Here is a 26,625-nt window from a genome sequence, read left to right on the forward strand (position 1 = left end):
CCAACTACACTTCCATCCAAGACCCTAGTTTCTTAGTTGGATGGCCAATCCATCCTTCCACCTGCCCTGCTGCAGTGACACTACTATTTTCAGCATGCTAGCTTGATCAAAGCTGGCATGTGTACATGTAACCGAGCTGGGAATTACACCTCCAAGCTCCAGTGTAGACAGACTCACCATGGGAAGTGGTTATATTTTGAGACAATGCCAAGCAGCACCAAGGAGAGCATTCTTAATTGTACATGCCCCAAACCTTTACAATACTATGAAAAGAAAGAAAGAAAGAAAGAAAGAAAGAAAGAAAGAAAGAAAGAAAGAAAGAAAGAAAGAAAGAAAGGATGGTCTTGTGATTAAAGCACTGGGGTGGGATTCGACAGATTTGGGTTAAATTCTTAACTCTGCCATAGACTTCCTGTGTGGCAATACACAAGTGCCTCAGATCCCAGTCATTAAAATGAAATTAATAAATCTTCAGCCAGCTTTTGCCTTTGTCCATTTAGAGTGCAAATTCTTCAGGGCAGAGACTTTGTCTTACTATGTGGATGTACAGTACTTAGAACAATGGAGGCCCTGATCACAGTTGACACTTCTATTTGTGATTAAAATAAATAATAACAAAGACAAGGAAGATGTTATTTCCATGCATATTAGTGGCAAAATTTTCCTACCAGATTTACATAAACTTATATCTGAAACATATTTTAACTGAGGTCTGCTATGGACCAACCCATTTAACTGATACTCTTTGGGTTTCTTTATACCCCAATATGTGGTTAGCTCCTGACCCACATTTGCTGCACTACAGCTAAAGGAGCTCATGGAGAGAATATGATTTTGGCATAAAGGCTATCTTGGAACAAAGCACCACGAAATCAGTTCTTCCCATCAATAACTTGCTTTAAGTTGAACTGCTAAGAGGATGGGGAAAAGGACTTGTGCCTTCTTTTTGCTTCCTTCTGCAGCATAAAGAAGACCTGAAAGGTTTTATTTCCTGCTGTTTTTCTTAATCAGAAATTCAGCTTCTCTATAGCCTACAAGTGTCTAGGAGGACTGGAGAACCAGTAGCATCACAAAAGCCGAGAGCAACTTTATTTTTGTTAGCAATTAAGTACTAAGACCAATTAATATTTTGGAAAAAGGACATTTTTGGGGAAACCTCAACAGTACTTTCCCTTCAATTACAGTGAGAGAATAATAATATATACAAACTCAGATTCCAGTCAAGTGTTCCAGCAAACCCAGTAAAGAACAGACTGGAGATACTTGATATTTTAAGGTTAAAAAAAAAACAAAAACAAAAAACCTATTAAAAACAAATTAAATCAAAAATATTTTCTGTGCTTCTTTAGACATCATAAGAAAGCAAAATAAGAAACAAACCCTTTTTCAAAATATTTCTTGAAAGTTACGTCTGAAATTGAACAATCCCTTAGTGAAAATAGTTGAACATTAAATCAAACAAACCCAAAGGGAAAGTACACAAAATACCTCAGACTAGCACTCTGAAGAAATAACATTCAGAATGAAGGAAGTCAGGTTCAGATCAGATGACTAATTCAATCTGATTTTAAGAATTAAGCATAGAAAACAGGCAGGACAGACTTCTAATAGCTTATGATTACCATATTTAAGAGATCAAACCAAGAAATATTTACACCTGGGTCAGAGTGTCTTTTATTATTAATTTTTATTATTATTATTATATTATTATTATTATGTGGCAAGTGTGAAAGGTACCTAATTGGAACATCACAAAGTATATGACATACCCAGCGTAGAACTAATCATGGCAGAAGTTGATGGCACTCCACATGACAGCTAAATTTATACCATATGCTACAAAATATAGCACAGTAATGGTCTTTCTTTTAGACCACAGACTGGCTGACACTTGATGGAAAGTTCAGCTGAGAGTTTTTATCAGTTTTGACCGGTTTGTGACAAAACTGCCCTGGTTATTCATTAGAACTCCAGTCTTTCAGCAGATACACATACATGCTTCCAAAAGCATTGTTCCAGGTTAGGAAGATTATCAGTTCCAGGTGATGAAATGAATAAGGAGTCCATTCTGTGTTTGGCAGACAAAATACGGCTTCATGAGTTAAAAAAACAAAAACAAAAAAACAAACCACACACAAAAACCAAACTGAAGGGTTGGCCCCGATACAGGGTTTGTCACTGGTTAAATGCTGCCCACATGTTTCTGACATGCAGATTTTTTTTTAAACCTCCCTGCCCACAGACCTCCCGCACCCAGATGGACACAGCAGGAACACATTATGGGAAGAAGTAAGGTAGGAGTTGGGCTGCTGTGCTCATGTACAGGGACCAGCTAAATATCAGAAGTTAAGTGTGAAAATCTTCTTGACAGCAGACCTTTGACTCGTTCCTGTTTAACATAAGAGCGCCAGATATTTTCTTTGGTAGCAGGAGCAAGGCAGTGGCAAACTAAGACATGATTGAATGGTTTGGCTGAGGTGAGCCTCAAGCAGCCCCCAAAATAACTTAATAGTTTTCTCAAGAAGCTTTTCCTTGCTGCATTTGCCTCAGATTTTACTCTCCCAGAAGTTCCAAACCTCTCTTATCCAGAGAGCAGTTTTGTGGACTCATATTTTTGTTTGATAAGGGGCTTTATTTAGTTTGAATCCATCTGTTAAGTGAAGTACATATAGTGAATGAGAAATCAAGCTGGACGACACTGATTTAATGCTACAGTAAATATGTACTGTACTAAGGAGCGTATACTAGGATCTGGGTTGAATGAGAGAATTAGTGAACCAGATCAACCCTACTAAGAATATGAAAACAGATGGAAGTGAAATCATGCTTATGTTAACAAGGCTGAGATCTTATAAAACTTGCCAATATTTTAAGACACTAAATGAGCAAAAACAGGAATAGCTGGAGAAGAGAATCAGGCAGGCCAATCTCCTCATACTAGTTTTTTGGTGCTCCCAGGCACAAAAGCAAAGATCTCCACATCAGCAGTGTGACATGTTTATTTAGATGAGTTAACTGTAAAAACACTTGCCAAGGTATTTGCAGCCTATGCCAAGTATATGTCAGAACTCAACAGACTGATCTTATAGCAACAACTGTGGAGAATCACAACTTATGCTGTCTCTCTCCTTAACAGCTGTTGACTACGCAACCACATTTTGCAGGAAAGATTATATATCAATTTGTTTATTTTTCCTGGTTAAGTAGAGGTATTGAGAAACATTTGTGTCAGCTTCTGAGGAAGTCTCCAAATATTACTTTTTACTAGAGTGACCTCCCTTTTGCCTCATACCAAAAAAAATTCCACTCCTAACTTTTACAGCAATTGATATTATTACAGAATAAATGCAATGTACTGTCATTCAATATGATTCCAGATTTAAGAAGTCATTATATCAATTAGTCACACTTCTTTAATAAGAGAGTTCAAATACTAACGAAACAAGAACTACAAGTTAATAAATCCTTTAAACCAGGGGTTCTCAACCTTTTTCTTTCTGAGCCCCCTCCCCCACCCTCTCACACGCTATAAAAACTCCAAAGCCCACCTGTGCCACAATAACTGTTTTTCTCCATATAAAAGCCAGGGCACACATTAGTGGGTAACAAGCAGGACAATTTCTCAGGGCCCCATACCACAGGGGAACCCACAAACCTAAGTTTCTTAGGCTTTGGCTTCAGCCCTGGATGGCGGGGTTTGGGGCCCCAGGCTTCAGCTCCATGTTGTGGGGCTTCAGCTAATGCTGGCCCTGCTTGGCAGACCCCCTGAAATCTGCCTGCGGGCCCCCATGGGGCCCCAGGCCCCTGGTTGAGAACCACTGCTTTAAACTATTCATTCAATACCTCACCCAAGTATAATACTTTTTTATTTTTATTCTCTCTATGGAGCAAAAGCCCATACTGGATTGTGCCATCACAGAAGGATTTCAGCAGCAAGGGCAGGCTAAAGAAGGAATCTTATGTTTGTGAACAAATATGGATCAGAGAAAAAGTGTCTAACAGTTTATTGAGGTTGGATGAAATTATGAAGCACTGGACCCAAACCCACAAGTCATAGCGCAGGGCACACTAATTTTCTAAGCACCTATTTTTTCCCAACAGATGCTGTAGAATCTTCGCCTGTAAATTAGTAGAAACAACAATGAAAAGAGGCATGATGAAGAAGAGTTCTTGGGTCATTCCATTATCTTTAACTATGTAACAGGGCTCTCCCTGCCTGTCTCAGGAATTAAGCTAACACTACTATTTGGTGACAGGTTTCAGAGTGTTAGTCTGTAACAACAAAAACAACGAGGAGTCCTTGTGCCACTTCATTTATTTGGGCATAAGCTTTCGTGGGCTAGAACCCACTTCATCAGATGCATGGAGTGGAAAATATAGTAGCAGGTATAAACACACAGCACAGCACATATGTGCTGTGTATTTATACCTGCTACTATATTTTCCACTCTCTGCATCTGATGAAGTGGGTTCTAGCCCACGAAAGCTTATGCCCAAACAAATTTGCTAGTCTCTAAGGTGCCACAAGGACGCCTCGTTGTTACTACTACTATTTGGGTTATTCTAATAACTGAATAGATATAGCTCAAAGTACTTGGTGTCAGCCATACAGAGCATAGGAGCACCTCATGATACTAGAAAGAGACACTGAGGGAAGCCCTTATAAATATACATTTAAATTGTTCTCCACAAGTTCAAATACTGGCAGACTGGATTCAAACTTCTCAGATATACACACTCCATGCAGCATACTTGGCGGGAGGGTAGGACTTTATAGTAGACAATGGAAGTCCCATGGCATTCTTTGTAAGAGCCCAAAAATCCTGCTGTGCTGCTTGCAAGGTGTTATATCCCACATGCCTGCCACTCTGCACCCCAACACAGTGGTTGTGTTTAAATGATACTTTGGGCATATCAGTGATACTCTGTGAAGCACTTTGTCATCCTCCCAGCTGAAAGTTGCTCTAAATACTGGAGATACTGATTTTTTTTTTAGTGGTATTTGCCAACTGCTCCCACAGTTACTATGGTTATCTTCTATTTTAAAGATAGGGGGAAATGGGGCAGTATCAGAGACCACTGTGTGGTTCTGTTGGCAACTGCTGACTCTTTAACAGGATCACTGTATAAAATTGTTTTTCTATTTCAGAGGCAGCAGATGCATTATGTGTTGGCGTGACTGGTATTGGGAGGACGGAATACATAAAAGTCACATAAAATCAACAGTAAGGTCCAGATCACATACTAGGGTTGCTATAATCCATGCACCAGTCTTTTGCCAAATATGTCAAATTTTCCTCTATAACAGAACTACTTCACTCATCAGGCCATGTCATGCATTTGAGTCACACACGTTTCAGGCATTTAATAGAGCGATAGCCACTTGCAGAGAGAAGGAGTTTAATTGCAATACCATATCCATGCTATATAAATGTATACTGTACATTAAACCACAGGCACAATATTCCTTTGCTAATGGGAAACTGGTAAGGCTGGCAAGCCTCAAATATGATTATTCTTTTCTTCTTCTGTACTTGCTTGCATGGATGATATAATTCCAATAATAAGTATAGATATAGATCTATACCTAGTAAAATTATCCTAAATATCTATTAGCCTAGGTACAGCTCATACTAACTATCTCTTCTACAATGATTCTCAACACCTGGAATGCTTGCTTCTTGGAACAGCTAGTTCTACAGTACACAACAAGAGAAGTTATTCTCAACATTGTTCGAAGTCTCATAGGGGAGTAGGTTCAAGAAGTAATTCTGGTTGAGCCACTAAGAAGTTTTGCCCACACTGGCCCAAAGAATACCTCATATAGCCATGCATGCAGGGCACCCGTTGTACGTTTATTTCACCCTTCCATGCACAAGTGAAGCTCACTTGCCTGTGTAGCACCATCCAGAAACCTCTCAGCCTGGATAGTTTCCAAGTAAGGAGAAGGGGTGTATAGTGGGCAGGCTAGAGGGAGCAGTGGGTGGAACATGAGTGGAGCTAGGAAGGTTGCACACCTGAATGAGTATCAGCTGGCTAAAACAAAAGCTGAGAGGAGAAGAGATGAAGGTAAGAGGGAAGTTTTTTAAAGAGCTATGACATCTCCTTTGATCATGCATATTTGTCCCGGGATTGTCAAGGTAGCACATAGTACTGGGGGCTGCTGGATGTCTTGCTATTCCAGGGCACCCACATAATAACAGTAGCCAGAAATGCTGTGTACATTTTTGGGTTCCAGACCTAGCCATGGAGATCCATGCATTCATCATCACCAGGCTCCAGTACTGCAATGGGCTAAACCTGGGTATGAAAGTAAAAGCCACAAGAAAGTTTCATTTGGTTCTAAAAGCAGTGGACCATCTGCCAGCTAATACAGACTAACAGCAAAAATTCATTCTGATACCGTGGGTGCTACACTCATTCCCAAACCAATACTAGATTCACTCCAATGTTAGTCTTGCTCCTAATCTACAGAACACCCCCTGGGGTGGGCCCTGACAGCCAGGCATTGGCTGTCTCTTCAAGGCACACCACAGCAGCCATGTTAAGCAGGAATTTGTTGTCTGACAGAGCCTTGCATATGGTTCTTGGTGCTGTGAGTAAAGCTCTCTTAGTGCCAGGGCTTCTGGTATAGAATTTCTGTCCAGTAAATGAGAAGTGCCCTGCATCTTACTATACAGAAGCATCTCTTTGGGAAAGCCTTCCCACAATAAGATGACTTGGTGCACAGGAATGCTTCCCTAGAAATAAATAATAGGAGTCACACACACACTCGGGGGTGGCTCTTTGTATTTTGCCACCCCAAGCAAGGCAGTCAGGCTGCTTTCGGCGGCGCGCCTGCAGGAGGTCCGCCAGTTCCATGCCTTCAGCATACCCGCCGCCAAAGCTGTGGGACCGGCGGACCTCCCACAGACATGCCACCAAAGGCAGCTTGACTGCCGCCCTCACAGCGACCAGCAGGCCGCACCCCATGGCTTGCTGCCCCAGACACATGCTTGGTGCACTGGTGTGCAGGGGCACACTACCCCAATCGTTCAGCCACAGAAGTTACTAGCAAGCCTGTTATTGCTTCAGTGGAGACAGGAGCGAGGCCTTAATGAAATGCAAGGCTAGAGTGAAGAATACACTCCTTCAGAACAAGTGTTATTTTATCCGATTTACTCAGATGCCAGAGTGATGGGCATACTAGAGAGCAGCACACTAGCTAGTTTTGATAGATTACACAGATTATAGTTGGCTAGATGTCTGAGAACAAAGCTCTGAATACGGATGCTATTAAATATTATTAACCTATACAATATCTATGGCCATGACAGCTAGGTGCTTATGAATAAAAGTAGAAGACAAAACTTTCTACAATGGGTTGTATTTAAGAACAACTGCTAGTGCCTACAGAAATGTTAGTAGCCATGTTCCTGGGTACAAAGATAAACAAGAACAGAGCAAAACAATTTTACATGGAAACCCCAAACAAATGCACTTTCCATCACGCCTTAATATTCTATAATAAAAGAAAAATGTCTCTCAAAGGACACTTTAGATAGACAATACTGACATACCTGACATATTCCACTGATACACATATCCAGGGAGTCAACATTACAGCGAGTACCATCTAGTACTTTTGGGGCAAGCTCCACAACCAATTTTTTCCCCAAAGCTTGGCACTTTAAGGCACATGGTGCACTGGGATCATTATACACAGGAAGCCACTCATAAAACTGTCCTTGGTACTTGACATCATTGTAGGCTGAACACTGTTGTGCTCTGAAGTCACCAACATCTGAAGGGCAGTCCTAAAAACAAACAACAGGAAATCATTTAAAAAAAGAAACCACCTCTCATTTGGGATCATAGTGTCTGATGAATTATATAGAAACTACCCAAGTTGGCTTGGAGAAGGATTGGCTCAACCTAAAAGGCAGCCCATATTATAGGTCCTACTTCAAGGATTAAAACACCGTATTTTGCTTAATCCACTATTTGCTGTGAAGGTTACAGTGTAAAGCATGTTACCATAATAGTGACCCCACTAGCACAAGTTCATATATATCCCTAGCTTTTTTACAATGGTTCGTACAGTAAATCAATTGTTTTTCAAATTGGGTTCTGCAGTAAAAATTGGCTTTAAAAGAATACATATTTTTGAATCACTAAGATGAGGGCTCCAATATATTTAATACTTGATACTTTCATAGCTCCTTTCATCTCAGGATCTCAACGTGTTTTACAATCATTCAAGAAGTTTCATACAGGGTATGGCTTGCTAGCCCCATTTTACTGATAGAGAAACAGAAACACAGAGAAGTGAAGTGGCTTGCCCGCCGTCACACAGGGAGCAAGTGGCAGAGTCAGGAGCAGAGCCCAGAACTTCTGATTCCCGGTCCTATAATCTTACACAAAGACATGCTCCTTTTCATGGGAAAACAGTTTTAAAAATAAAACATACCTCAAGTTTGTCATAATTGAGCATGTAATTTACGTTTTATTTAGAGAACTCAATTTCTTTGTTCCTCAAGCACATACGGCTGAATTATTAAATATATGGAATTTCTTATTTACAAACATTTAAACAAACAATTTTTAAAGGTTTAGTACATGTAAGCATTTAACTCAAACATAATATAAAATTATAGCGGCAGCAGTGAAGGCATACATAGATTAATATGAAAAGAACTTTGGGAAGGATCTGACAAAAGAATTAGTGTGTCAAACAATCTCTCACTAAAGACTCCATTTAAAAGTATGGCCAGTGTTAAAAAGTCTATATGCTAGACTGAATGCATATTCTTCCAAGAATTCCAGCCACACATATATACCATATGTGAGAGTGTTTCCAACAAACAGAGTTTTATTTTCATTGGACATAAAAATGAAAGACTGTGACATGTAAACTAAATTCAGGAAACTTGTTACTAAGTGTCAGCTAGCAGTGCTGCACCTGAACAATGCATCAATGCCATTCAGATTGATGGATTTAAATCCTCCCTGGAAAATGCTAATGCATTTACAGCTACATTTCACAGCACTGGCTACAACTTGCAGTAGCTGGAAGAGAGATTTCTATGAGAAGGGTAAGAGTTCCACTCTGATTATGAGTCCCTTTTAAAGGCATCCTTTTGCTGCTACCTCAACCACATGCATACAGCAGGACGAATTGCAGAGAAGACATTGCATTAGCCTACACCTCTTTTCAATGCTCTACCTTGTTTATTTTAGTTTTGGTATGAAGTAGTAATTAAATTATGTTACTGGCTTATTTGTGGAACATGTAAAATATTTTATTAAAACAATAATCCTTAATGTTTCAGACTGGTGTGCAGAGTTTTATCCAAACATCTTCTGTAAGTCAATGGGACCCATGTAGTAAAACCCCTGCCAGTGCTTTGAAACTTCATCCAATGCTAACCCTTAACAGTGAAAGTAGCTCAAAATGATGTTACTACATTGCATTATTATTGTATTTAACATAGGGCAATTCCATTTGCCAGTTATGAGTCAGATTTGTTTAGAAAATACACATTGAGTGAAAAAGAGAAGTTGCTTAACAATTACTGTAACTCTTTGAGGGTGTTGCCTCTGCACATTCCTACAAATGGGAATATGCAGAGGCTACCTCAAATAACATCATACATATGCTGCACCAAATTCTTCTCTCATGTGCAGCACTCACTTCAGAGAAATTCACAGGAGTTTCACTGTTATAATTGAGAACAGAATTTGACTGTCTCTTATCTTCCACGAAAGAGAACCTAAAGAGCAGAGAGGAGTGAAGAGACTCAAAAGTTTTTATGGGCACTGCATGGTTCTCTTCTGTCACAGTAAATGAAGTTGCAGCTAGAGGATAAGAATAACGTATGGAAGTTAGTTCTGAGTCAAGTTAGAAGTTACATGTCAGATCACAGAACCCCCTTTGGGAGCTGCCCCCCAATGTGCCAAGACTACTTCTACCCCTGCCTTCCCTGCCAGCTCAGGGCCCCAGCACCCTGTCTTGCTGAGCCAGACACTCACGTCTGCTCCAACAAAGACCCAGGGTCTGAATTACTTGCCCCAAAGCTGCAGGTTTATCTGAAAGCAGCTAACAGAAGTGTTCCTGTCTTTAACACTCAGATGCCCAACTTCCAATGGGATCTAAACCCAAATAAATCCGTTCTACCCTGTATAAAGCTTATACAGGATAAACTCATAAATTGTTCGCCCTCTATAACACTGATAGAGAGAGTTGTTTGCTGCCCCAGGTATTAATACATACTCTGAGTTAATTAATAAGTAAAAAGTGCTTTTATTAAATACAGAAAGTAGGATTTAAGTGGTTCCAAGTAGTAACAGACAGAACAAAGTCAGTCACCAAGCAAAATAAACTAAAACGTGCAAATCTATGTCTAATCAAACTGAATACAGATAATCTCACCCTCAGAGATGCTTCAGTAAGTTTTTTCCTCCGACTGGACACCTTCCAGGCCTAAGCAGCTGCAGAGCCACCTTTCCATCACACAGACAGAAGCATAGACAGCCACCCACAAAATAACTAGGGAGTGATGTCATTAGACAGGGTTGTGACATGATGTTGTTACAACTCATCATCACCGGGCGCTGATGCAATGTCAGGACACAATCATCATCATATCAAGACATCACTCACGAGTTATTTTGCAGCTCCCACCAGCTCAATACTACACAACAGCTACTTTTTCCTCCCATTCACTTCTTGCTGCTTGAAAGGAGAGTTATTTCTCTTTTTTCCCTATTCCCTCTTGGCTACTTGGAAGGACATGAAGGAACCAGAGCAGCTCTTGTTTCTTTGCTCACTTCACCTGCCTCACATTTCAGCTTTACTCAAACATAGAGACTCAACAAGCACCTCATGAGTGACCCCAAAGAACTACATTTTTATTATTTACAATTTGTATTATAGCAGCACCTAGAGACCAACCAAGATCAGGGCCCTGTTGTGCTATGTACAGCACAAATATATGGAAAGAGCAGAACTTACAATCTATACAGAAAAGACAGACAAGAGGTGGGAAGAAAGAAACGTAGAGGATACAAGCAGAGTGAACAATATGATGGTTTGCGAAAAATATGATGGTTTGCAAATGTTAGTTCCAATTTTGGGGGAAGAGGGCGATTAGATAAACAGAAAGGAAAGGAGAGGAGATGTTAATGGAAAGAGGTTCAAAAGTTCAGACTGCAGGCATGAAAGGTGGCCTGAAGGGAAGTGATTGTACAGGCGTATACAACTAATCAGCTACATGTGGCTGAGAGCCGTAGGTTCTACGGTGATGAGTGCATCAGTGGCATGATTGCTACAATTAAAATAAAGGTTAGAGATACAGGCACATAGAGATATACAGATAGAAATATTATTGGACTAAAAATATTTATAGGTCAGCCAAGATGCTCAGAGTGGGGTACAATGACGTTAACATTACTTAGTGATTAATATGTGAAAGCTAAGAAGAGGATTTGAATGCACTGTATTTTGAACAGATGTAAGAATTATCTGTGCATAATGGAAGTTGATAATGGAGTTTGTGTGGGCAAATCTCTGCTACTACATTGTGTTATTTCTGACTCGGGGAAGTCACTCTGGCAAATAAAAGTGACTTTCTGGCACATAAGAACACACAATTAATGCAGAATTGGCCCAAATAACTTGTTCTCTGAATAGGACCCTAAGGGATTATCTTTAACACTTCCACATACTGCACATCATAGCATTAGAATTTAACAGTATATATGAAAATGGAAATATAAAACAGAGGGCTTAAGAAAGATTGAAAATCTCACTGGGTAGTGTATAATGAATAGCCTATATAGTTTATTTCTCTGAAGCACCCATAAAAAGGTTTGACGCATACATACATTTTTAAAGAATCAAGTAACTGGTATCGGAGTTATGATCAAATAAGGTAAGTAGGTTTATAATATAGATTAATGTAGGTTTATAATGTAGATTTCTTTTGTTCAAACCCATTTTCTGATTGAAATATCATTAATATTACTCTGGGACCTCCATACTGTGCTTGAGTTTTGTGAACTTACTACTATTTTATTAGAAATCCAGATGAAACCAATTTTCTGGTAAAATGATTCTTGTTCTTTTCATTAAAATCACATACATATTAAGTTGTGCTTCATTTGTACTCCTCAATATAGATTTTAGTGGTGCAATGTATCATGTAGCAAAATTACATTTGCAGACAATCAGTTTTATGCAGTATATATACTGAATTTCTCAGATAGTTAACAATAACACCTACTAACACAGAAAGAAGCTGGTATAAAATCCTGATTTTCAAACTAAAATTGTACTCATAGAAGTAGTATTCTTTTAAAATAATACTATAGGTATAACAATTCATTTTAAATAAATTCAGGCTGGATTGGTCAGATCTGGATTAGATGTAGGCTGGAGTGTTGCATTCAAGGTAAAATCAGGACTAGAGTTCAGGTTTTAATTCAGTGGAGCCAAAATTTCATGAGCTCTTCTCTTGAGATTTCAGCCCAAATAAGTGGTAATCTCACCACTGCAACTTTTCTCAGGAGTTTTCCCATCATCTATGCTGAAAGCTCAGGAGAACAGTGGTCCTTGAGAGATTCTGGCCACATCTGAACGGAAATTGGAAACGAGGCTCCTTCCAGACAGTGCACAGAACCAGAACTGTAAAGGCAGCTTCAGACCTCAATCCGATTCTGAACTACCGCAACATTCAAAGGGATTCAGATTCAAGGTTAAGCAGCAAAGAATCCTGTGGCAGATTCAGATTCAAGGTTCCAGTTTTGGGCCACCTGTCACTTTAAAATATAAAATTTGAACACCTATTGATTTCAGTGGGACTAGGAATTCACCCTGAATCTCTCACTACTTCAATTTTATAAACAAGAGTGTTAATTCTCAAAATCGATCCTTTAAATGCATCATCCTTTAAATCCTGAGTGACTGCAATAGCTCTAACTTTGTGATTTCTTAAGCTTTTGAAAATGCAGCCTTCATTTTATTACATAAAAATGCGCACAGATGGGTCTCAAATGTTTCTTCTCTTTTTCTCTATGCTGCATGTGTAATTTTTTTCTGTTGTTGCTTTTGCAAGATGAGTCACAGATTTTATGTTTAATTTTTTGTATTAGTGTGAAGGTAGAGTTACAGTATATGTGTTCAAATGAGCCTAGGCATTAGTTCTTTATACACTGCACAGAGTTTATCCAGATCAGGAATGCACCAAATGTATAATTTATATAGTGACTTGTTTATTTTAGTGCCTGAGTACTTGCTGGCTGCATATCTGTTTATGACAGTTTAAACTGCTTATGTTATTTCTTTGAACGTGGCATTTTCATTTTGGGGCCACGGCTGTTGTAGCACTGATATTACCCTTTTACTCTTGAAAGGGTGAGTGACTGGATTTATTTCCAGAATCCACTGTTTGCATGCATTGGGCTTGACTCTAATGGTTTCCACTAGCTTCTGCCAGCAGACACCTGGGCTTCTGGACCCAGTGGTGGAAAGTTAAGCCCAAGCTGGGGTCCGTGGTGTCAAAGCAATTCAAGGTGCTTGTGTGCCCCATTCCGCAGGGCTCTACTATTGACTGGAGAATTGGGAGCCCTAAGGTCTCATGCTCCACTAAAGAGACCTGACTGAAGGATCTTTGGAATCCCTGATTGAGCTGGGTGCATTATTTAAGAGAGAGACATAGGAAGTTATCTGTGAAACAAGTGGAACCTGGCTTGCTGCTGTTACAGACTCCGCCATATGCAACCTGACTCCCCACCTCGTCCCGTTTCCTGACTTTGACCCATTCCAGTTCCTGCCCTCAGCCTTGTTCTGTCCCTGAAGCCTGTCACCTTGGTGACTGACTGTTCCGGTGCCAACCCTAGGCGAAGGCCCTTTGGCTTCCAACTCAGCGCTGATCCTTGGCTTTGGCTCTTTTTTCCTGTCTGACCCAGCTCCAACAGCTGACTTCTGACTCTGCACCTATCCATTCACTTCTGGTTCCTAACCACCACACTGACCACCAGGTCAGAACGCCCAAGTCCCGGTCACTAGGACCGGTCTTCCACGGACCCTGATAGACAGATGGCACAGCCGAGAAAGTAGGTGTGGTGGATTGAGTATTGAGTGTAGCCAGGGCTCCCTGGAGATGTAGTGATTCAACATATCTCCTGTGTAGCCGCCAATATCAGGCCTCTGCTAGTCACACTTTACTGCTGCCCACTGCTGAGGCTGGGAGCGATGCAAACACCACCTGCACTTTACTGGGTAAAATTGCATTGCAAGCCTCACGGGTGCTTGTGTGACAATAGTTGCTCCTTTCCCAGAACCAGTGGGGCTGAATCAAGTTCACAATAAAACATAAATGGGGATCATTTTAAATAATAATAAAACTATATGCTTCTGTCTTAATTATTAAGACACCTTCCCTCCTCTCTTGAATGGCATTACCCCAGTGCCCTATTACTCTGGGAGGTAAACCCTGATAGGAATTGGCTGCTTGTCGTGAAACCAACCTATAACAATTTACAGTACATTTACACATAGGCTTTTATTCAGAGGGATCACAAAGTGCTTTACTAACTACAAACCAAAGAAATGCAGCACCTTCTGGGAGAAATGTGACAGCTATTTAACAGCACAAAACAACACAACAAGACAATTTAGCACAACACATGAAGTATGCCATATGCAACTGATTTTCATAAACACGTGTGCAAAAATGCACGTAAAATTTCCACATGCAATTATCACAGTTATGACAACAGCATACTCATATGTCAACTCATATATGCATTTACTGAAACTGCTTATAAAATTGTGGGAATTGTGCATGAAATAAACACACAATTTTGCATATTATAAGTAAGAAAATCTGGGCCTGACAGTGCAGAGGAAATACTGGTAGTAATTACCCAATTTGAAATTTGAAAAGGGCACAGGGGTTAGTGTTCTTGCTCTTGTGAAGAGTGCCATGGGATCTTTAATGACAACAAGTTGTCAAGCACTCAGTTTTATGCCTCATCCGAGAGATGACTCCCCAGGAAAGGCACTAGCTAATTTAGGATGAAAACAGATTAGCCTAATAATTCAAATAAAACATTCTCAGTCATAACTGGCATAAAATTCCACAAGATAATGTCCATTCAGGAAATGTAAATTCAAAACCTGATGGTGTCAGTTAGGCAAAGAGTCAAATCTTTATCAGTGGGCAATACTACAGAATGGGAAGTAAATCCATTAGATTTCAAACAAGAATTAGAATGTATGAAACTTTACATATTATTTGATTTGAAGAAATAAGAAAAGTAGTAAAACTAAATTACAGGCCAGACTCACGTTATTGCTGCAGGTTTTGTATCGAATATTCCGACCTTCACAATTCCTGAAAAACACAAGGGCTTTGACTAGAAGTAATAGTTTAAAAAATAGCATGTTTTACAACTAGTTATTCTCTTGAAAACTGGAATTATTGCTCTTACATACTCTGTCCCCAAAATGCAAGGTTTAAACACAAACCTCCGCCATAGGTTTTGGGAACTGAATAGGTTACATTGCTGTCCACCTTATGAAACACAGTTTGGCTTTTCCTGTTAGGTTTCATTTATATTGTGATCCTAACCTATTGCAAAGTTTATGCAAGACACATTTACTTTGTGAGAAGGTTTCACAGTGTACTCTGTGCCTGATTCAGAGCCTAACTCAATGAACTTCAACAGAAGTTCTTCTGATGTATGTAGGGCAAGTCAGAGAAGAATCTACATTCTGCACATAACTAATGTGTATTGATTTCATTTTGATCATTTTTGTTTTCGCAAAGAAACAGCTGCCTGCATTTCAACTTCTTCCTTTTCTCTCCCATTTTTCTCCAGTGGTGTGTGCAATTCTCCTGGCCCACAGCCAAATGAGCAGAATGCATTAGAAAAACTTCCTCTAGACTCATGCCAGTCTTATTTGAACTGAAATACTATAAATGTAATGTATGTATTTCTCCAGTGATCCTGAAATGAAATGCCGAGACAATTCAAGTCTTTTGCAGTCTTCTGTTGGAAGCTGAAATGGCACCAATTTAAAAAAGGAATTGTCCTATAACTGCCCGTTCATTTAAGCACTGTAACCTCTTTGTATTTATATATGTATCAGTGCAGGCTTACACGCCACTGATTAAGGGCTAGGTTAAATAGGTTTGCCAGCCTTATACAGAGCACTTAATTCATAAGCAGCCCCAGAGGCTGGAACTTTTCATGGAATAAGGCACTACCCATCATGAGTACAGGTGATTGAATCTAGCCCTCAGTCCTAAATTCAGATTTTAAATGACTTGATAAGTAATTAGTTAAAATTAACATAGTTTATAAAACTTAGAATAGTTTTAGTGTTTATAAAGAACTGCTTTCCATGGAGAGAAAATGAGTGATACCTACTAATTTGCATCTAGTGTGCTGAATTTCCTTCTTTTTGCATTATTTCCATTTCAAAAAAATTAGAAAAATATCCAGTAAAATGTATATGAAACTGAAAAAATATTACTATAAAAAGAAGTCAGTGGAGGTTGGAGCAAGAGCAAAGCCAGCTGTGCTGAAGAGGAGGCTCCCCCAGCTCAAGATAGCACTGCTTTGTTGCCTCCAATTTCCTACCTTGCTCAGAGATGGTATGTGTTAATTATGTTTTCAGCATATAAAAAATGTGAAAAAGTTGTTTCACAATGTGTATTTCCTGGACATAATAATAAAAAAAAATACACAAAAAAGCTTGCAAACTATAAATTTGTCAAGGTATAGAAAACATGTGTTTTTCCCACAAGGGAATATATTAAAAATATTAATGAAACCACACTGGAATTTATATTGCAACAATTTATTGCACTCATTTCACAGTTACTAACACATTGATAGAGTATCGTGGCTGTTTTCTGCAAATGTTAGTACATTCAAAGATCCCTGTGCAAAATGCACACTGGGAAACAGGAACTGTTTTAATAATAGTCAGCTTTAGCCATGTATTTCATATTGCTGGGACTTGACTGGCATATCACATTACAAGCCTTCATTAAGAGAAACTGACTTTCTGGCTATCATACCATATATTGTGCAATCATAACAAAATGGGAATTTAAATACAACCGATAAAGGTTTTGAACAACGTAAATCAGCAGGAATTCAATAACAAAAGCAGTTATGGACCAAATGGTGAAACCCTTAAGCATGTCCGTAATCCTTTCTTATAGTAACAGACCCACTGGATTACTCATGGGTGAAAGGACCACAGGGTCAGGACCTGTATTAATCCATCTTTACACTTCTAGGAATATTGAATTTAAAGGGTTACAGTCAAATACTTTTGTACTGTTTGGTGGTTGGTTTGGTTTTCTGATTGTTTTGTTTTACAGACTCTTTACTGAGGGCAGTTTCCTCCCAGACCCAATCAAGGCTTGTTTGTGAGAGTTGTGTGAGCTTTCTGGGCTGCACGGTTATGGGTAAGTAGCCCTTCTCTCACAGATGTGGAATGCTATATTAGCAGGGTGGATAAAAATCAATGATTTTTTAAAAAAAATAAATGGATTTCTTTTATTTTAATTTAAATAAAAATTAAATTTAGTGCAGGTTTATTTAAAACAATAAACCTATTTAAAATCAGTGTTGAAAAATTGACAACCTATGTTAAGGACTAGTCTATTAAAATCATTTAAATTAAATACTAAAACATTATTAAGCAGTACACGTTTGCTGCCAAGTTTTAAAGAAAGTCAAATCCCTGAATGGAGGAAGTCACTGGCTAAGCACCTGGCAACAGAATTTGTTGAAGAACTAAAACAGCTTTTGACAGCAGTTGACTCTTCTGCAGGTGCAGAGAGAATACTGTCTTCAGTTAATTCAACTAGTCCAGTTCAATGGCTGACTAATTCAAAGTTTAAAAAGCAATCGGGAGCTGTCAAGGTAGGAAAGTTTGTTTTCTTCTTCCAATCTGTGAATAAAGGCAAGGTGTGAGAAGGTAAAGAGATGGTTTTAGAATCTTGGTGGCCAGAAACAATCAGTTCAATTCATTAACTAGAGATACTTTCTTTGTTTAATATATCAGTTTGTTTTAAAATTTCAAAAACCATTTTTCCTTACGTATCCAGCACTTTTAAAAATAGCTTTAAAAACACATTAAAATGCTGGTTTTGTGCATTTATAATTGTATTTGAATTCCCATCCAAATGCAGCTTAACACAAATCACAAGTAAAAAATAATCATCCTCTAGTAAATAAGAAATGCATCATTCACCATTTTCTAATATAATAAAAATATAAAAATTAAGAATCTGAATAAATATACGTTAAGTTAGATAATCGCTTAAATAAATACATATAAATATAGAGTATTGTTCTGGCTATCAAAATGAAGCCCCAAAATTTAGTGTAAAGGCTACATTTAGTTGCAAATTAATGTGTTCTAATGGTTACCAACTAATGAGAATCAACCTCTCTTTAGGAAAATAACTAAAAGATACAAATGCAAAACAAAATTAAAATAATCAATTTTAATTAAGGTTTCCTGCTTTCAGATTTAAATAATGTTAAAATCAGCAATTTAAATTGCTTTGATTTAAATCAATCCACCTGCTTACTACGCATTCCACAGATACCCCCTTCACCATGCAGTCTGATCACAAATGTTAAACTCAGGGGAAGATATCCAGGGACTACTGGGGACAGGCTGTTCCCTAGCAGTCTGAGCTAGGGAACAGCTATGTATCTGAAGTCTTTGTTCTCTATACTTTTGTGACGTTATGAGTCTGATCTAATATCTCATTGAAGGATGACAGGGCCAGAAAGAGTTAATTAATGCACAGACTGACCTGACCCATGGCTGAACTTTAGAGACTTGTTAGGAAAATATGTAAATGAATAAAGCTTTGAAATGCAAGTCTGCATTGTTAGAGGTAGAAGGATAGGTGTTTGCTCAGGTCTTGTAATGTAAGCAAACAAATCTTGTCTGTTGCTATAGCTTTAATTCAAAGATCAAAAAAGGAATATTAACATTTATGATGATACTTGAGTGAAATAGTATTATTGTCTATATGTCTCTTTGAAGGTTGTGGTAACCTGTATCGGAACTGTTTAATGGATAAATTACCCTGTGCTAATTGCCAGGATGTTTGGGAGAAGAAGAGTTAAGCCTATTGTTTTCTCAGGCCAAAAGGCTGCTGGAAACGTTTAAGAACCCTGGGATACAATCCTACTTCATCTCAGATCTGCTTTGGGTTTCAAGAAGGAGAAACCTTAAGCCATAAGAATTGAGATCTCCAGTCACTGACTGGAGCCACCCTGAATATGGACATTGGACTATAACTTATGGACTATTTCTAAAAGGACTTTTGGCAACTACAAGCTCACCTCTGCTATGTATCTGAACCTCAAGAATTTAATTCAAGTCTGTATGCTCATCCAGGGATAGGGACAGGAGATACTACAGTTGTTAGCAAGGGAGATGGACTGAACCCCCCTACAACTGCATGGGACGGTTGGGAGAATTTGAAGCCCATCACTACTAAATGGGACAAAGCCCCTGTCATTACTCATCTCCAGTGACTGGGGATGGGAAAGCCACAGGAGACAAGCAGCTCATGGGAGTCACTCCAGCCTATAGAACTATTGTCACTTCTGAGGTCTTCATGGCCCCAGCAGGGTAAAGAGGACAGGAGCGACAAGGGAGAGAAGCAGTGTGACACATCGCCTGCATGTGGAATAAGTCGTTTTTGATAATAAGGTGGTCACAAGTGATCTTCCCTTTACACACTGGGCTAAAGTACACCGCTAGTTTGACATGGACTTGCATGTCTCTTTTCCTACGGGAGGGGGCTTTTCTGCTGCACTGAGTAGGGATGCTTTCTTGAATCGGGGCCTTAAATAGCAAGAATGACTCACTTAATGGTATAAAAAAAAACATTAAGTGAGTCATTCTTGCCATTTAAGGCCCCTACTCAATAAAGCCTCCCTATTCAGCACAGGACTTAACCATGTGCTTAATTTTTTTTCTGAATTGGGGCCTGAATTATTTATCTGACTACCCCTAGAGATTTATAAAAAACACTACATTACATACACATGCACAGTAATTGGTTCACAATGAGAATACAATACTTCCCAACATAGCATGGGAGGGGAGGAAATCACAGCATAGCTGATGAGGAGTAAAACCATAGCAGTAGGTATGGGGCTAACCTGCCATTTAAACATCTCCTTAGAGAATATGATGCTCCCCCTCCACAAGTCCGCGAGCAATCGCTCCATGCTCCCCACGCATCCCAGGCCCCTTCTTTATCTTCATCTGAACGTGCAATTCTGGAGGTCTGTAAAGGCAAAAAACAACACAAAAACAAAACAAAACAAAAAAGGTCACTGAATTTGCTTGGAGTATTTTACATTCTTTTGCTGGTTATTTACCTTTGGAAGATTACCGCTCTGGTACAGGGCAACAAGATTCATATTCAAAGATTTATGTTTCAGATTAAGTTCATATTTTAGTTACAATGAGAAAAGAAACAGACTATATGAACATGAGGTTTCCTCAATACCAGGCCCACTGTTTTACGGCTATTGATTTTGAACGTAGCTCTCAAGAGAGCACAAAAAGTGTGCATGTTTTTCCTGTGCCATCTTACTATTTCCTACATTTTCTGTAGTACTAATAGGGACGCAAAGATTCAATTTTTATCAGTAAATGTTGGTAATCATCAATGTCACTGTACATACACAAACCAATGACAACATTTCCATCCATAATAATCAAAATTTACAGATAGGCAAAGAAAAATGCTGCCTGAGTTTAAATTAAAGATACTGACTTTGTATATTTTGACAGATGATGTTGAAAATTTGTATTTTAATGGTTATAAAGCTTTAACTTATTGAATCTCAAGACCTGTCATTAAATAATTGTCTGAGCTCCTCCCATAATATCCCACAACTATGAACATTATTTAATTTATTTAAATCTAAAAATATGCTTAAAACAAACATATATATTATCCATCAACATTTAAAAAAAAGGAATTCTGCCAAGTCTAGGTATCAGACACTCAATACTCAAATGCCAGAATGGAGATGTGGTGGTGTCATGGTTACAGGGCAGGTCATGCTTTAGACACATTTCAGTCCCTCTAAAGTGCACCCTTCAGATGGCAAGCCTGGTTCCTTGCATCTCTCCCAAAGAGTGGGACCCCACAATTCAGCCACTCTCGGACTGCATCTCTAGCAGCCCCCTTATTTACTGAAGAAGTCTGGATGTCCAGCAAACTGTTTCCAGGAAAGAAAGGGAAGACTTGAGAGGCAGGTTAGGTTCTGTGATTAAGGCACTGGAATGGGACTAGGAAAGCTGGGTTTAAGGCCTGGCTTTAATACATACTTCCAATGTACTCTGGTAAGTCACTTACGCTCTGTGCCACAGTTCCCTCTCTGTAAACTGGAGATAATAATACTTCCTTTGTCCCACCCATTACCTGTCCTGTAAAATTTTGGGGGGCAGGGACTGTCTCTGACTAAGTTATAAGCATAAAAATTAGCCCTTAACTCAGCTGGGGCCTCTGGGAGCTACTGTAATGCAAACAGAATAGTAATAAATTACACCTCTACCTCGATATAATGCTGTCCTCGGGAGCCAAAAAATCTTACCATGTTATAGATGAAACTGCGTTATAGCAAACTTGATTTGATCCACCAGAGCGCGCAGTCCTGCCCGCCCCCCCGGAGCGCTGCTTTACCATGTTATATCCGAATTCATGTTATATCAGGTGGCGTTATATTGAGGTAGAGGTGTATTACAAATAATGTATGATAACAATAAATGCAACTAACAACAATAAACATCAGTAAAAGGGAAGTAGAGTCTTTTTTCTTCCCCCATAATATTAATATCAAATGCTCCCAAGCTGGAGTTGCTGCTAAGTGAATTTAAAACATAATTCACAGTTTTTCATAGTCTGAAATTTTGCAGATGAACACATTATATTTTGTCACAGCAGGTTACCCAAACAATAATCCCTGCACAAGAAACGTACTTCTCAGTACTACAGACTGTCGAGAAATCTATCAGTCTGCACATTAATCCATTTGGTATGAGAAGGATCTTAAACTGTTTTCACTGGCAAAACAACAGTATTTTGACTTTTGCATAAGTTATTGTATGCATTCCAATTTGGTTACTTTTAACAATTTCTCTTAGATACAATTAAAAAAACATCATATTATCACTACTCATTTCCTATACAAACAAAGACACCTCAAGAACTGCTGATTATCCACAGTTCTCACTGAGGTCCCAGGGATCTGCAGAGGCTCAGCACCAATCAGGATCAGGGCCATTGTGAATGGTTCCATGGTTTTGTTGAAAATGAGCATAACACATCAAAGACTGAGTAGCTTTTTATCATTCAGAAGAGTGTTTAAATATATGGATGCATTTCTGTTACTGTGGTGTGGCTCTGTGGGATACTTTTCCAAGGGAAATCAGGCAGAGTGAGATTCTGATCATTTTCAGGTCTAGACGCAAGACCCATCTCTTTCATAAGTGCTATGACCAACCCCCAAATAAGAAAATGGGAGAGAGAGAAGTAGAAGGTAAGAAGAAACAATACTAGCAGCAAAATAAAATGCGTATCTAGATATAGGGCAGCCTGTGAAAAAATTGCCTTTTTGATAACACTGCGGTCTATCAAATTGTTGTATGAGCTTAGACATCACTGTGTTTCTCTCTAGACATCTTTTTAAGGTACGTACGTGGTCACCATTACCATACCATCAGGACGTCTCATGAGCATTTGCAAATTACACCCCAAAGCACTGCAATCTTGGAGGTGAATCAAGTCTTGAGTTTTACAACCAAATTCTAGTTGCAGTGAAGTCACTTGGAATTATTCCAGTAACTTTTAAAAGAGGACCAAGACTAAAGACCTAAGAAGTAATTTTAAAGCAATTTGAAAATTGAACCACTTAATTAGGGAGCCTGAGGCTCCTCCCATAGACTTCAACAGGAGCAGAGTAGACTTCCCCACGACAAACTTTGATCCCTTTGAAAAATGAATAAAATTATGTTCCTCTATATCCCCTGCTTTATAAAACACGCTGCCTTTCCATTTTGCAGAATTATCCAAAATCCCCAAAAAAGCAATATTTTGGAATGTGGCAACTCCTTAATCCAAACAGGCCAAAGTTAAAATGTAATATAATCAGAATTAAGGGCTAACTGTATCCTGTTTAAAAGAATTGTTCATTATTCTGAATCGAGATCCAGCCTGTGCTCTATGATGAAAGAATGGGAAAATCAAATAGCAATTTTCTCAAGCATTCTGTTTTCAGTACAATTCTTTAATGGCTGTTCTATTTACATCTTACTTTTACCCTTCCATGTTTGAAATTTCTAAAAAAACCCTTTCCCCCCACCCCTTTCTTTCAAGGAAAAGACATGCTGTGCAGATCTTCTGTAACTAAGAGGCAAATGATGACAAATCCGTGGTTGCTAGTGCATTTACATGATGGGACTGCTATCCTAAGGAAATCAGAATTTTTATAAACAAACAAACTACACTCTGTGAGGAACAGCAGCCATTGGTTACACATGGAATGAGATCACCACAATCAGGTGATTTCTGTGTTCCACAAAGCTAATACTTAGTTATAACCTACTGTAAACTCATACCGTAAATATGCTACTAATGTCACTAAAGAATGAACAATATATTGTGGATAAAATGAAGTAAAAGAAATAGCTTCCCTAAGATGATACAGAACATGAACCAACATCTGCCTCAGTACAATCACAGATTGACCGAACACAAAAAGTATTCATCAAAGCTTTCTTGAAATGATTATATATACAGTCAGTTATCTCAACAGCAGATCATTTCAACCAATCAACTCATAGCAAAGCCATTCATGTAATTAAGAACCTTAAATCTCTGTTCTAGAAACTAAGGACCTGATTCAGTGCTCTACAAAGTCAGTGGAAATACTCCCATTGATTTCAGTGGGCATATAATTAGGCCTCAAATAGCTAAATAGGAGCATATGATCTCATGTAAGAATGGTGCATCTTATCAAAGGGAGCTACAGAACCCTAACCAATCACTTATCCTCTCTCTCACACACAGAGGATGAATGTATTTGCCAGTAAACACCATGAGACAAATTAAAAACTACATGAACCTCCGCTCCAGTTTAGAAGTGCCTTTAAAATAGACAAAAATATTTACCTTGATCTCAACTATATGAATAAACCCAGGCAATTTCAAAAAAATAGGCCATGTCTTAACACCAAAACTAGTGAACATGTAACCATCTGTTTGCTCCATATATCAAACAAAATTTCCTAGATCCTTACCTAGTCCCTTTACACAGCACTGCTGAGATCAACTGTATTTTAGGGAAAGTTCTCTCCAGAGCCACAAGAGCACTTCTTAAGTTTACTCAATTACTTCTAAGTTTGTCTGAAACTAGATGGTTCTGAGAATGGACCTTTTACCTCTACGTAAATAGTTCATGTTTAAACCAGGTCACTAGTGACCAAAAGCTATTACCAATTGATGATCAGTGGCTTACTATATGGGAAATGTGTTGGTTGTCACTCTCCTGTTCCTTGAGGATACCTTTAAATAGGCAGACAGACAGACCTGGGCTAGGATGCTTACACTGCTGCTGCAAATTTTACACTTTTTCTATGGATACAAAAAGGACTTTTTTCTTCACTCCTGTCAATATGACACTTTGCGCTAGCATTAAACTTATTTAAAAAATAAGCAATATCATTGTTGGATCACCAGATTCAAGCTGCTGGGGATAAACCTCGCTGAGCAGTAGCCTTAAAAGTTTGCATTAATTATTTCAATGGCCATCTCCTTTCTTCCCCTCATTTACAAATCCAGATGATTCTTAAGAACCAAGATAACTGAGCTCAGAAGAGATGAAGATCTGATCTTATTTTCTTCCAAGGGTATACCCCAAATCAATCATTTAAAAGGAACCTTAGGTATTGTAATTCAATTGTTATGGCATAAGAAAAAGAAAAATGGTAATATATACAAAGGTCGCTGTAAACTCCTCTTAAATCAGAGCAGTGCTGGTACACGTAGCTCCATTGCAAGCTCTGTGAAAGCTGAACCAAGACAGAAAACCCAGGGACTTCTGAGCCACAAGAGACAAAATCACCAAAGTATTGTTTAAAACACCACCATACCAGCAATATTCCATTGTTAGATATCAGTTATGTCTAAATGGATTATCATCCTGCTACTGACAAAATATAAAGTAATCCTGTAATGCAGAATGTAAGTAAATGTCTAGTCTGTTACATTTAGCCAACACTATATTACTTTACCTCCGCCTCACTGATCTTTTTCTCTCGCTGCTATTGTAAGGAGTGACTGTTGAATCAAGCAGCATTCTAGATATCCAAAGAGCAAAAAATTAATAAGCTTGCCTTACACAAATAAAGTTAAGGGCAATTCAGACAATTATTTAGACCAAAGGCAGTCAGATCTACTGCAATAGAAGCATTCCCAATTTTAAAGTATATTCCTAGCGACAAATGGATAAATAGGTTCCAGAAAAATAAAAGAACAAATCTCGTCACCAAATTTATTATATAAAACATGGACTGAACAATCCCCATTTGAGCAATAATAAACTGCAAAACTTGGTCTAAACCAGGCATCGGCAACCTCTGGCACGTGGCTCGCCAGGGTAAACACCCTGGCAGGCCAGGCCAGTTTGTTTACCTGATGCGTCCATAGGTTCGGCCGATCACAGCTCCCACTGGCCGCGGTTCGCTGGTCCAGGGCAATGGGGGCTGCGGGAAGTGGCTCGGGCCAAGGGATGTGCTGGCTGTGGCTTCCCGCTGCCCCCATTGGCTTGGAGCGGCAAACCGCGGCCAGTGGAAGCCGCGATCAGCCAAACCTGCAGACACAGCAGGTAAACAAACTGGTCCGGCCCGCCAGGGTGCTTACCCTGGCGAACTGCGTGCCAAAGGTTGCCAACCCCTGGTCTAAACATTTAAATTAGCAGCTTCCTTACCTTCTTGCTCCCAAAGGTTAAAATTTAAGAAACACATACTGTAAATTTTAAAAATACACTCAGGCCATCTTACTGTTCCAGAAATGATAGAGCCTTGCTCCGCCAAGATCCCCTAGGAATTTTAGAATCTGCATTGGGTTTACTTTCACATCAGAAGCAAGGCCAGTGTTGAAATGCCTGACACAGACAACTGAACCAACTGACTTCAGATATGGATAGAGAGCTCTTTAATACCACCGGGAATCATGTCATAATGGGAGACTAACTTCTCAAATATAGACTGGAGAATAAATGCTACTAATACTGGTAAGGCCCAGTTATCCCTGAATGTGATAGATAATAGTTTTCTTTATCAAATCATCACTGACACGATGAAAGTTTAGACTTGGTTTTGGTGAGTGGTGAAGACATAATACTTAGTCCTGCCTGGAGTGCAAGGGACTGGACTAGTCCACCTTTCAAGGTCTCTTCCAGTCTTACAATTCTATGATTCTATGACATCATAGAAGCACTGGCCATAAGAAATAACCTTGGATCAAAGTGATCTTGAGTTGATTCACTTTAAATTAAATGGAACGATAAACA

The 26,625-nt window shown here is 39.0% G+C and overlaps 1 protein-coding gene across 14 annotated transcripts in view; it reads right to left on the reverse strand.

Annotated features, from left to right (window-relative positions):
* ADAMTSL3 (ADAMTS like 3) overlaps positions 1-26,625 on the reverse strand; it is a 274,175-nt gene that overhangs the window by 130,469 nt on the left and 117,081 nt on the right. For 12 of the 14 annotated variants that reach the window (XR_005585749.1, XR_005585750.1, XM_039492789.1 and 9 more), the window contains 3 exons: positions 20,200-20,327; positions 15,332-15,377; positions 7,560-7,796 (listed from right to left, as the gene is read on the reverse strand). Coding sequence is in view for 12 of the 14 variants with exons in the window: in XM_039492789.1 (XP_039348723.1) it covers positions 7,560-7,796; positions 15,332-15,377; positions 20,200-20,327 (411 nt within the window). In the remaining 2 variants the exon portion in view is untranslated. Of the gene's footprint in view, positions 1-7,559; positions 7,797-10,411; positions 10,530-15,331; positions 15,378-17,775; positions 17,868-20,199; positions 20,328-26,625 lie in introns of those variants that run through there. The other 2 variants (XM_039492792.1, XM_039492791.1) reach the window with 2 other exon arrangements.

This window comes from Mauremys reevesii, linkage group 10 (genome assembly GCF_016161935.1).
Source record: "Mauremys reevesii isolate NIE-2019 linkage group 10, ASM1616193v1, whole genome shotgun sequence".
In the NCBI taxonomy this organism is placed as follows: domain Eukaryota; kingdom Metazoa; phylum Chordata; order Testudines; family Geoemydidae; genus Mauremys; species Mauremys reevesii.